This window comes from Eriocheir sinensis, chromosome 64 (genome assembly GCF_024679095.1).
Source record: "Eriocheir sinensis breed Jianghai 21 chromosome 64, ASM2467909v1, whole genome shotgun sequence".
In the NCBI taxonomy this organism is placed as follows: Eukaryota; Metazoa; Arthropoda; class Malacostraca; order Decapoda; family Varunidae; genus Eriocheir; species Eriocheir sinensis.
Window position 1 is genome coordinate 7,710,865 of NC_066572.1, and position 10,361 is coordinate 7,721,225.

The window sequence follows — 10,361 nt, forward strand, 5'->3', positions numbered from 1 at the left end:
TTCCTCCGTGGAGGTAGCACCCTGGAAGACCACTTGCGCCCTCCTACCATACAAATAGTCCCTGATCCAGCTTAAGAGTCTTCCACGGACACCCTGCAGAGTGAGTTCCTCCATTATGACATCCTTGTTGGCCCTATCAAAGGCCCCTTTTAAGTCCACAAAAGCGCGACAATTCACGTCTGGATTACTAAGGCACTTAATAAAACATTAACTTGTGGAAAGGCCATTCATAAACCCATGTAAGTTTGGGGAGCCGGTCCCCAGCTTATAGAAGTCTGTTCAAGATCACCCGCTCTAACAGTTTACACACACAGCTCGTCAGGGAGATAGGGCGAAAGGTGCCATCACCCTTGGGGATGGGAACGATCAATGCAGCTTTCCACGGAGGGGGGAGGCAACCTGCGGCAAACGACATGTTGAACAGGTCAAGCAGGGGGTTGTCGCCTTGCACAACGAGTAAGGCATTAAGAATGTCGTAAGTCAACCCGTCGTGGCCCGGGGCTGTTGACTTGCCATGTTTGACGGCAAGAAGGAGTTCATCGTGGGTAATGGGGACACATGTGTCATCCAGAAGTGTGACGTGGTGCTGAACGAGGGCCATCCGCCGCTCCCTGTGGCGGGCAAGTTCGGCCTGGTGTTGTGCAGGGAGACCAACAAGGGAGGAGGCCCTCTGCCACTGGCGCATCAGGTCCTGGGCCCGGCCCGCAGGGGCAGGGTCACTCACCAGCCGTTTGGTCCTCCCTCTCACCCTGTTGACATGGTGCCAAACCTCCCGCAGGGAGCGGGTCTTGCGCACGCTGGCAAGGAAGGCGACCCAGTGTCGTGACCGGGCCTCTTGTCTGAGTTCAGTGAGGTGGCGCGCCACAGCGACCATGGCATCGCGGGCAGCCCGATCGGCGGGGTCCTGCTGCCAGCGCCGCTGGTACGAGGCAAGGGTCCGCTGACAGTTGGAGACAGCCGGGTCCGAGGCGTAGGTCTGCAGGCGGCGCTTGGCGGGCCTTGGAGGGGCCCTGCCAGCTGCAACAAAACTCTCGACGGTGTCCAGCAGGCCGTGGTACAGCGAGGCGGCGTCGGTAAAGGATCCCTTCACAGTATGGTACCACGCCCCGACTTCGGCAACGAGGTGCGGCATCCGGGCAGCAGAGACAGCCAACCGCTTCCGGGACACAGCAGGGGCAGGCTGGATCGGGATGGTCGTCTCCAGGGCAAAGTGGTCACTCAGCAAACACCTGGAAATAAGGGTCTGGGCAGTAAAAGCTGGCATGTTAAAAAGAGTGACATAGTCTAACCTGCCCCCCTGAACATGTGTGGGCACATTATCCCCCGTGAGGACAGCCGTCTCGGAGGCATCAAGGAAGGCCTTCCAGCGGACACCATTGACATTATTGGTGCGGTGACTACCAAGATCTCGGTGGCGTGAGTTAAGATCCCCCACAAGAACAGTCGGCTCCTCATGAACATAATCAGGAAAGTTAGCAAGATTTAAAGCCCCCGCATGAACATACGTGTTAACAAAAAATAGGGTTTCACCCATATGGAGTAAAGAAACAGTGATATATTCAATGCCCTCATTAATACCCATGTCCTCAAAAACTATCGCCGTCCCCTGTCTGACATACGTAGCCATCCCCCGGGTACTGCCTGCTGCGCCATCTAAGACATATAAATCATACCCCCTCAGGTCCGACACCCGTGGCCCAACCTCCTGAAGAGCAACGATATCTGGCCTATGAGTGATGACATAGGAGTGAAGGTCAGTGAAGCGGGCATGTAGCCCGTTGACATTCCAAGTTAAGAGGCGGACACACTCACTGGTCAGGAGGGGGTGGTTGCCGGTCAAGGAGTGGGGTGATCCGATGATGGAGCTCAGCCACCTGCTGAGTCAGGGAAGCAAACTGCGCCAGCAGCACCTGGAGTGTGGCCTCCCACTGCAGTGGAGGATCAGCAGGTGAAGGTGAAGGACCCGTCTGGCCATGGCGAGGTTCGGCCGTTCCCTCGGCAGCTGCAGTCACCACAGCCGGTGGGGTTGCAGGGGTGTTCTGCATCTGGCCCGCAGGGGGAACCACACTGGCCCCACTATCGGCGTCCATGGCCTCACCAGCAGACGGCAGGGCAGGGCACGGGGCCGGGGCTGAAGCTGGAGCAGGGGCCGGGATGGAGGAGAGCTCACGCACAGGCGGGGGCGTGGAGACTCGCTGCTCCAAGGCCGCCACCCTGGAGATCGTTGCAGCCAGCGTCTCCTGCAGCTGGGTGACTGCAGCGAGGATTTGATGGAGGACAGGGGTCGACCCATCGACAGCGGGGGGACTGGCAGCCGGCACAGGGGGGACGGTAGGCTGTGGCTGGGGTGCCGGAGCAGGAGCCTTGCGAGGCACAGGGGTGGCAGTGGGTGAGGCTGGGGCAGCAGGGGCGGACGAGCCCGGCAGGGGCGGAAACTCGGACGTTGAGGGAGCCCCCCGGGCCCAGGCCGAGGACTGAGGGAGAGGAGCAGGGCGGAACACAACCCTAGGGCGGCCTTGCTGAGGGTGGTGGTCAGGCGCCGCGACCCGAGATGGTTTAGGCTTCATCGGGCAGGAGTGGTAGTGGGCGTTATGCTCACCACCACAGTTGCAGCACTTACGGGGGACGGGTGTGCCCGCCTGGATCTTCTGGAGGCACAGAGCTGATTTGTGCGTGCCCGCACAATACCGGCACCGAGGGGCCGATCTGCAGCGCCACTCCTGATGGCCCCACCGGCAACAGTGGCGACAGATGTCGGGCTCCGCCGTGTAGGGCTCCACAGCCTTACGACCCACCCCGAGGAGGTGCACCTCTGTCGGGACGTGGCCAACCACCGCTCCAAGAAGCTGCGGGCGAGGGGCCGTGCCCGCATACCTGCGCTTTATCCACAGAAAGTTGTCCGGGGTCTCAATGAGGTTGGCATTCATGTAGAGCGGCACATTGTGGATGATGACAGTGTGCTGCCGCTCCGCTGCATTTTCGACCAAAACTACGTCGAGGAACCCCTCAGTGAGGAGCCGCTTGTAGAAGGCGACGTCGTCCCTGACCGTGAGATAAGGTCGGAGCCTACCCTCCTTGAAGAGCGGCTCCAACTCACCGTGCTGCTTCAGTAGAGATGCAAACCACGTGTATTGCTGGGCTGGTGTCAGCCCGGCCTCGGCGGGGAAGTCTAGGCGGCGGCGGGTGGGTTGGCGCGGGGCCGCGGCTGGGTGCGTGTCCTCCAGGGGCACCTCACCGTCGACCAGGACAGTTTCAGGGCTACCAGACTGCACACCCTCCATGGATGCGGCGGCAGCTTTAACAGGAGAGGCAGTGGGGGAGAGGCAGCCAGGATTATCCGGCTTGAGCCGCTTGCTAGCGCTGGCCACGTGGTCCTCCGAACAAAGGCGAGGGTCAAGTTCGGCAGAGTCGGCCATCTCTTCAGTCTCCTCAGACCACAGGCGCCGTTCCTCAGGGGCAGGACACTGCCCGGAAGCCGCCGAGTAGGAATGTTCGTTAGCCATGTCCTCTAGACACCGTTTATTCCGTGGAAGGCAGGGCATCCACGGACGGAGCACAGGACAACGCACGTCTACACAGCACGGCCGTGTAGACGAGACTCCAGGGAAATGTGAAAAAAAAGTAAAAGTCCCGGTATAAATTTTTATTGACGTATATATTCTACCGCAGATCAGTGTCAGCTACAATGGAGATAATATTTTCTCAGGTAAAACTGATCAAAACTGACACCAGAAATAGACTTAATACAGAAACAGTCAATGGCCTCTTAATAACCAAGGGCAATGGTGATGCTGTGAATTGCTTTGAGTGAGAGCCAAACAATGCAATGATACGCTCGGCTCAAGCAGCATTCAAGGGAGAATGAAATGTGATAATGACCAAAAGTAGGAAATCAATAATATTTTACTTATTGTTTTAATTGCTTAAAGAGGAGTTACGGTATTTTAAGCTCAAGTAACTGACTACTCTTTTTTTTCTTGTTAAGGAGCAGTGATTAGCGTTTTTTTTTTTTTTTTTGTTATTTTTGAGCTGCTCTCGGTTTATTAAAAAAAATAAAAGTTTTATTTAGGAAGGAGCTGGATAGCATTGTGAAATGGAAGATAATATTGGGGCACTTTCATATATCATTGTCATCATGATGGACAACATTCACTATACATTGAATTATACATAGAATGCCATAAGATCGTTAATTTATCAAAAGCATAGATATTATTTTGTAAGATATGTAATAAATTGTATATCTATACCAAATGTATTGTTTTCCACATATAGATTAGAATTCTACATTGTCTGTGTTATCTTAATTATAAGTTTTAATCTCTCTCTCTCTCTCTCTCTCTCTCTCTCTCTCTCTCTCTCTCTCTCTCTCTCTCTCACTCTGTCCTGCCTGGGGGTCGGGATGGCATGTTCCTCCCTTCTCCCTTGTTGTTTACCTGCAACAATAAACTATCAATCAATCAATCAATCTGTTACCATACAAGTCATCATGCTGCAATAGACACTGCAGACTGTGTACACCCTACATCACTGCCAGACGTAAGAGTAAGAGTTAAAAAAATAATATTTAAGTAATTTCCTCACTGTAAAATATAAATTACCTAAAATTACCGGTTGATACTTTTTTTGATACTTTTTTTCAGCCATTTGGTACATTTTTACATTTTGATCATTTTTTATGGTACGTTTTAGTTTTTTCCACTGGGAACACTGGCGCAGTGTCCTGGTGACGCGGGTTGAAGTCCCTCACGCCACGACAGGCTGACGGAGTGCTTTAAAACAACAGACGTGCTATTCTGATGGGCAACTATGAACCCCGACTTTAGCGAAACTCCAGAGGATCAAGTGTAGTTCTGGGGGCAGCATGAGCCAAGTAAGAAGAGCGCCAATATAGATTAAGATAAAATACTGCGCCATTAATGAGCCCACCAACAGGACACATCATGAAAAGCCCACCATCGCTGTCAGCCCAAGGTAATAAAAAGCCTTATTTCTGCCGCTATTCCGACTAAAGCAGCATTAGCTGCTCGGTCCTGACGCACGGCGTCTGAAATAAAGAGTGGCAACATTAATAATTGTAAATGCATGTTCCCCCCAAACGAGGCTGACGCAATCGAAACAAATGCTCGGATAATACCTTGGCACGGAGTAAATCATAGAGCCCTGAAGGCCTGGCTTTACTCTCCTGCGCATCACTTTGATACAAGGTCGACATAAACTGCAGTTGCCAGGGTTACCCTTCAATAGATTAATTGTACAAGGAACACAAGGTGCGCCATGCTTTTTTATAGTAATTTTATAAGCATTTCTTTGCAGTATTTGCATTTTGCAGGAAGTAGGATGGTAAACACCTGTCGAAACGGGTGTAACTCACTCCCGGTGAGGTATGTACAGAAGGCGAGAAAGGGCTGCAAGCTGATCGAGGGACCTCGCGTGTCCTCACCCTCCGTTTTCCTATTCTCTCATTTTATGTAGCACTACAGTAGTCCAGCATGCTCTCTAGGGACAAACTCCTCTGCTTTCCACAACACACACACACACACACACACACACACACACACACACACACACACACACACACACACGGCCCGGTAGCTCAGTGGGTAGAGCGTCTGCCTTACAACCAGAAGGACCGGGGTTCGATTCCCAAGCCGGGTGAAGATAAGTTGGGTTTATCTTCTTTCACGTGTAGCCCCTGTTCACCTAGCGTAAGGCGACGTAAGGCGAGGAGTTGTGTCCTCGTTGTCGCGGTGTGTTGTGTGTGAGTGGTCTCAGTCCTCCCCAAAGATCAGTCACCGAACTCTGAGCTCCTTAAGTAGGGGAACGGCTGGCTGTCTCGAGAGACCTGCCGCAGACCAAGAGGTGAATTACACACACACACACACACAGGTATTTACACTCGGGGACATGTGGTTCGTGCATTTATTAATTATTCTTTGCTCAACCGGCCGTTTTGGCTCTTCTGGACAGAGTGGAGTCTTTTAAGGCTCTTCGTCTCATCGGCTCTCCTCCTCTTAGTGATAGTTTTCTACCTCTTAAATTCCGCCGCCATGTTTCCTCTCTTTCTATCTTCTATCGATATTTTCACGCTGACTGCTCTTCTGAACTTGCCAACTGCATGCCTCCCCCCTCCCGCGGCCTCGCCACACACGACTTTCTACTCAAGCTCATCCCTATACTGTCCAAACCCCTTATGCAAGAGTTAACCAGCATCTTCACTCTTTCATCCCTTACGCTGGTAAACTCTGGAGCAATCTTCCTTCATCTGTATTTCCTCCTGCCTACGACTTGAACTCTTTCAAGAGGAGGGTATCAGGACACCTCTCCTCCCGAAATTGAATTCCCTTTCGGCCACTCCTCTCCAATCGTTTTAGGGGCAGTAAGTAGCGGACTTTTTTTTTCATTATTATTTTTTAAGCCCTTACTTAATTTGTCTCTTTTGCTGTAAAAAAAATGACCACATTTACAGATATGAAGAAATTCAGCCACTCGGCATACCGGGTTGATTGATTGATTGGACTGAAATCGTGGAGCCGCAATTGCAGTGGTCATATGGCGCCGGATAAAATAACCTCGTATAAAATCGTAAACTTATAAAAACTTAAAAATCATAAAATTATGAAAAGATTGTGCATGATAAAATTCTAAAAGACGATACAAAAGCAACCGCCACTGGCTGTAAACCTCCAGCATATGGAGGATACCAGCCACCTGGAGGTAGTCGATGACCTCATGTCCCGGGGAGAGTGCTTTCTCCCCCAGCACCAGAGAGAGAAACTGCCATCTCCGCCCCGACACCGGGAAAGGTACCGCTCTCGCAGGAACCCGAGACTGGGGCACGCGACCAGCAAGTGCCGAACAGTCAGGGGAAGCAAACGGTCATCACAGTACGGCTGAACTCCCCGGGACATGAGGAAGCCATGTGTGTATCGAGTGTAACCCACCTTAAGGCGGGCCAGGAGTCTCCCTCTTACGACTTCTTATATGGCAATACGACCAGGGACGCACAGCCCTGGTTGTGGCTTCCCCCACCTTTGTCGTGGCAATCACAGCCGCCCACCTGCGCTGCCACACTCTCTGCAGCGCAGACCGCACGGTGAGATACAAATTCCTAAATGGAAGAGCGCACCGTAAGGTGGACCAGAAGCAGCGGCCCGCGCCACCTCATCGGCCTCCTCATTACCACGCACTGAGACGTGGGCAGGTACCCAACGAAGGGTCACCTCGTGCCCACGTATTTTGGCTAGGACTAGCCAGCTAAAAATGTCTCAAAACAATAGGGTGGGTGCTCATAACATTTTCTAGGGCCGATAGTGCTGCGAGCGAGTCAGTTAAGATAGTAAAACGTCCCACCCGCATGCTAAAAATTACGCGTAATGATAAAACAATTGCGGAAAGTTCCGCAATAAAAATAGATGCAAAGGCAGGAAGGTTCCTAGAACGGGAAAACTTTAGAAAGACGGCTCCAAATCCAATGCCAGCCGTCTGTGAATACAGGTGTAGATGTTGTCATGACAAGCAGCGTGCGAGAGGAACAACTGTCGGGCAATCCTCTCTGATACATCCGCCTTACTGAAACCAAAGTACCGGCAGAACTGTACGTCTGGAAATTCCCACGGTGCAATGGGAGGTAACTGGTATATGGCTACTGGGAGTTATGGTAGTGACATGTCCCCAATGACATTCTGGACACGGAAACCAATGGGGCGAGGTATGTGAGGTTTGTTTCCATATATTGTATCTGGATTGGTGTCTAAAGCAATGGTGTATGCAGGGTTGTTAGGTTAGCGTTGTAGTCTGTACCAGTACTTAATTAGGATGCCTTCTGTATGCAAGTCTAAGGGTGGGACTCCTGCGTCAACTAAGGCTTGATATGGGGGATAATCTAAAGGCACCAGTTGACAGCCAGATTGCCGCGTGATGGACTGCATCAAGTGTGCGGAGGCATACCAGAAGAACACTTACATACATTACATGGAATTTGCACCAAAGAAGCGCCCTCACCCATCCCAAGGAGAGTTGTATTGCTAGGTGGATGCCGTGCCCTTGGGTAGCTATCTTAGTGTACTTTTTTTGCCACCTTTTTTAATGGAAAGCTGAGGCTGAAGTATAAAGCCAGAAGCATCGCCTCTTCGGTGGATCCAGAGGCTGTACAGGAGCGATAGAACAGAATGCGGAAATGACTTTGTGATCGAAGGAGACCAACGGAGGGAACAGTTTGATAGAAAAAGCTGAAGGATTAGAGGTTAGGAAAAGGTCTAGAATGTTCGGCGTGTCTCCAAAGTGGTCGGGGATACGAGTAGGGTGCTGAACCAACTGCTCTAGATCATTGAGGAGAGCAAAGTTGTAGGCTTGTTCACCAGGTTGGTCAGTAACAGAGGATGAAAGCCAAAGCTGGTGGTGATCATTGAAATCTCATAAAATGGAGACCAGTGAAGGGGGAGTGAGTCAAGATGTGCCCCACTTTTCTGTTCTCCACTCTTCCGAGGCAGGACAGAAAGATATTCAGCTAATGACTCCTCCTTAGCCTTGCATATAATAAGAAAGTCCTTTGCAGTCTCCCGGGCTGCTCGGTGGACATTTGATGCATGGTGTGTAAGCAATGAACCCTTCTTTGTACAACTTGCATTTCTGTGGTCCTTGAGTGGCTTTGCCGCAAACTCTGAATTGGTAAGTAATTGTAGCGTTGCAAAACACATGCAAGGAACACAAAAATCACCATCAGTTGAAGGAAATACCGCAGCCATGGAAACTTTTCTTCACATCCCACAGAATATCATCGGTTCTGAGAGCTCTTAAGGAAAACAAATCCTGTTGGGGTCTTCTGTGTATTCCTCAGAACCCTGCACCTGTTTTGATCGTTCAGCGTATCCCTGTCTTTTAAAGCAGCGTCCCCACTACCTGCAGTACATGACGTGGCATCACTGGATGAAGAACTTGTAGCAATTGTGGCGGCAGGAGATCCAGACTCCCCACAGGCACTGGTAGCAGCATCAGGTGAAGGGTTGGAAGAAGATTCCACAGCGGAGGGTCCAGGTTCATTTGTCCTGGAGGAAGTAAAGGTTGGTTTCCTGGTATTGCCTCTCTACAAGTATGTGACAACTGCTTGACATATTAGTGAGTTCAAAATGTACACACAAGACTGAACAGAAGTTGCGACCAATAAAATCAAGTGGCAAAGACTCCACAATAAAGTGACGAGGTTAAATTTGTACATAACATGAAACAACGAATGTCTAATATGTTACTAGGCTCTGCCGCGACATTCACAGTATAGTATACTGTCTAACTGGCCGCGGAGTCCGACTGAAACGATTACTCTTTACCTTTAGCTTAGACCATCTTATGCCACTTTTCTTTTATGGGATTGCTTTGACAAATGCAAGTTTTAATTAGATTAGGTTAGCTTGGGCTTAGGTTAGTTTCGCGAAGGTTTTTCAGTTTCCGTTTAGCGAGGGAAGGAAATATTACCATCCCTTCCCCACCCAATGACTCAAAGACATGCTTCGGAAATGTTTATTAGGCAATGGATGTTTGTCATGTTTCCGCATCACTAACCACGATGCCCCTCCACCACCTCGACAAGCTCCCAGCCACCAACACGACCATCACACCATTCAGGGTCCTACACTCCACTTCAAGTTATTCTCTCTCTCTCTCTCTCTCTCTCTCTCTCTCTCTCTCTCTCTCTCTCTCTCTCTCTCTCTCTCTCTCTCTCTCTCTCTCTCTCTCTCTCTCTCTCTCTCTCTCTCTCTCTCTCTCTCTCTCTCTCGTTCAAAATAACTAATAATAATTCTTTTTTTTCTTTTCCCATGACAACGCAACGTTTGCCCAAGAAATGACGTAAAAGAAAATCGTCCTAAAATTGTCTCAGCTGCACAAAAACCACCTGACGGGAAGCACACGCCCCGGGGAAGCGTGGCTTCACTCACTCGCCGCCTCCACGCCCGAGTCCCGACGGTCCACCAAGCAAGCTACCACGCAGCCGCCCTGTCCATCTCAAGTTCTTCCCGGCAGGATCGATCGACTTTCCTGTTCAGAAGAGCAGTCAGCATGAAAATATCGATAGAAGATAGAAAAAGAGGCAACATGGCGGCGGAATTTGAGAGGTAGAAGACTATCAGTATGAGGAGGAGAGCTGATGAGACGAAGAGCCTTTGACTCCACTCTGTCAAGGAGAGCTGTGTGAGTGGACCCCCTCCCCCCCAAACAATGAGATGCATACTCCATACGAGGGCGGACAAAGCCCCTGTAAATGGATAGCAACTGTGCGGGGGAGAAGAACTGGCGGAGACGGTACAGAACGCCCAGTCTAGAGGAAGCTGATTTAGTAAGAGATGAGATATGAAGTTTCCAGTTGA

At 50.7% G+C, this 10,361-nt stretch overlaps 1 protein-coding gene across 1 annotated transcript; it reads right to left on the reverse strand.

Moving 5' to 3' along the window:
- Nucleotides 1–265: 265 nt before the first annotated feature.
- Nucleotides 266–3,603, reverse strand: LOC126987453 (uncharacterized). The gene is made up of 2 exons (XM_050844419.1): nt 1,813–3,603; nt 266–1,229 (listed from the first exon to the last, which is right to left on the reverse strand). Exons 1-2 carry the CDS (start codon nt 3,540–3,542, stop codon nt 266–268), a joined length of 2,694 nt encoding a protein of 897 aa, XP_050700376.1. The 5' UTR covers nt 3,543–3,603.
- Nucleotides 3,604–10,361: the final 6,758 nt, after the last annotated feature.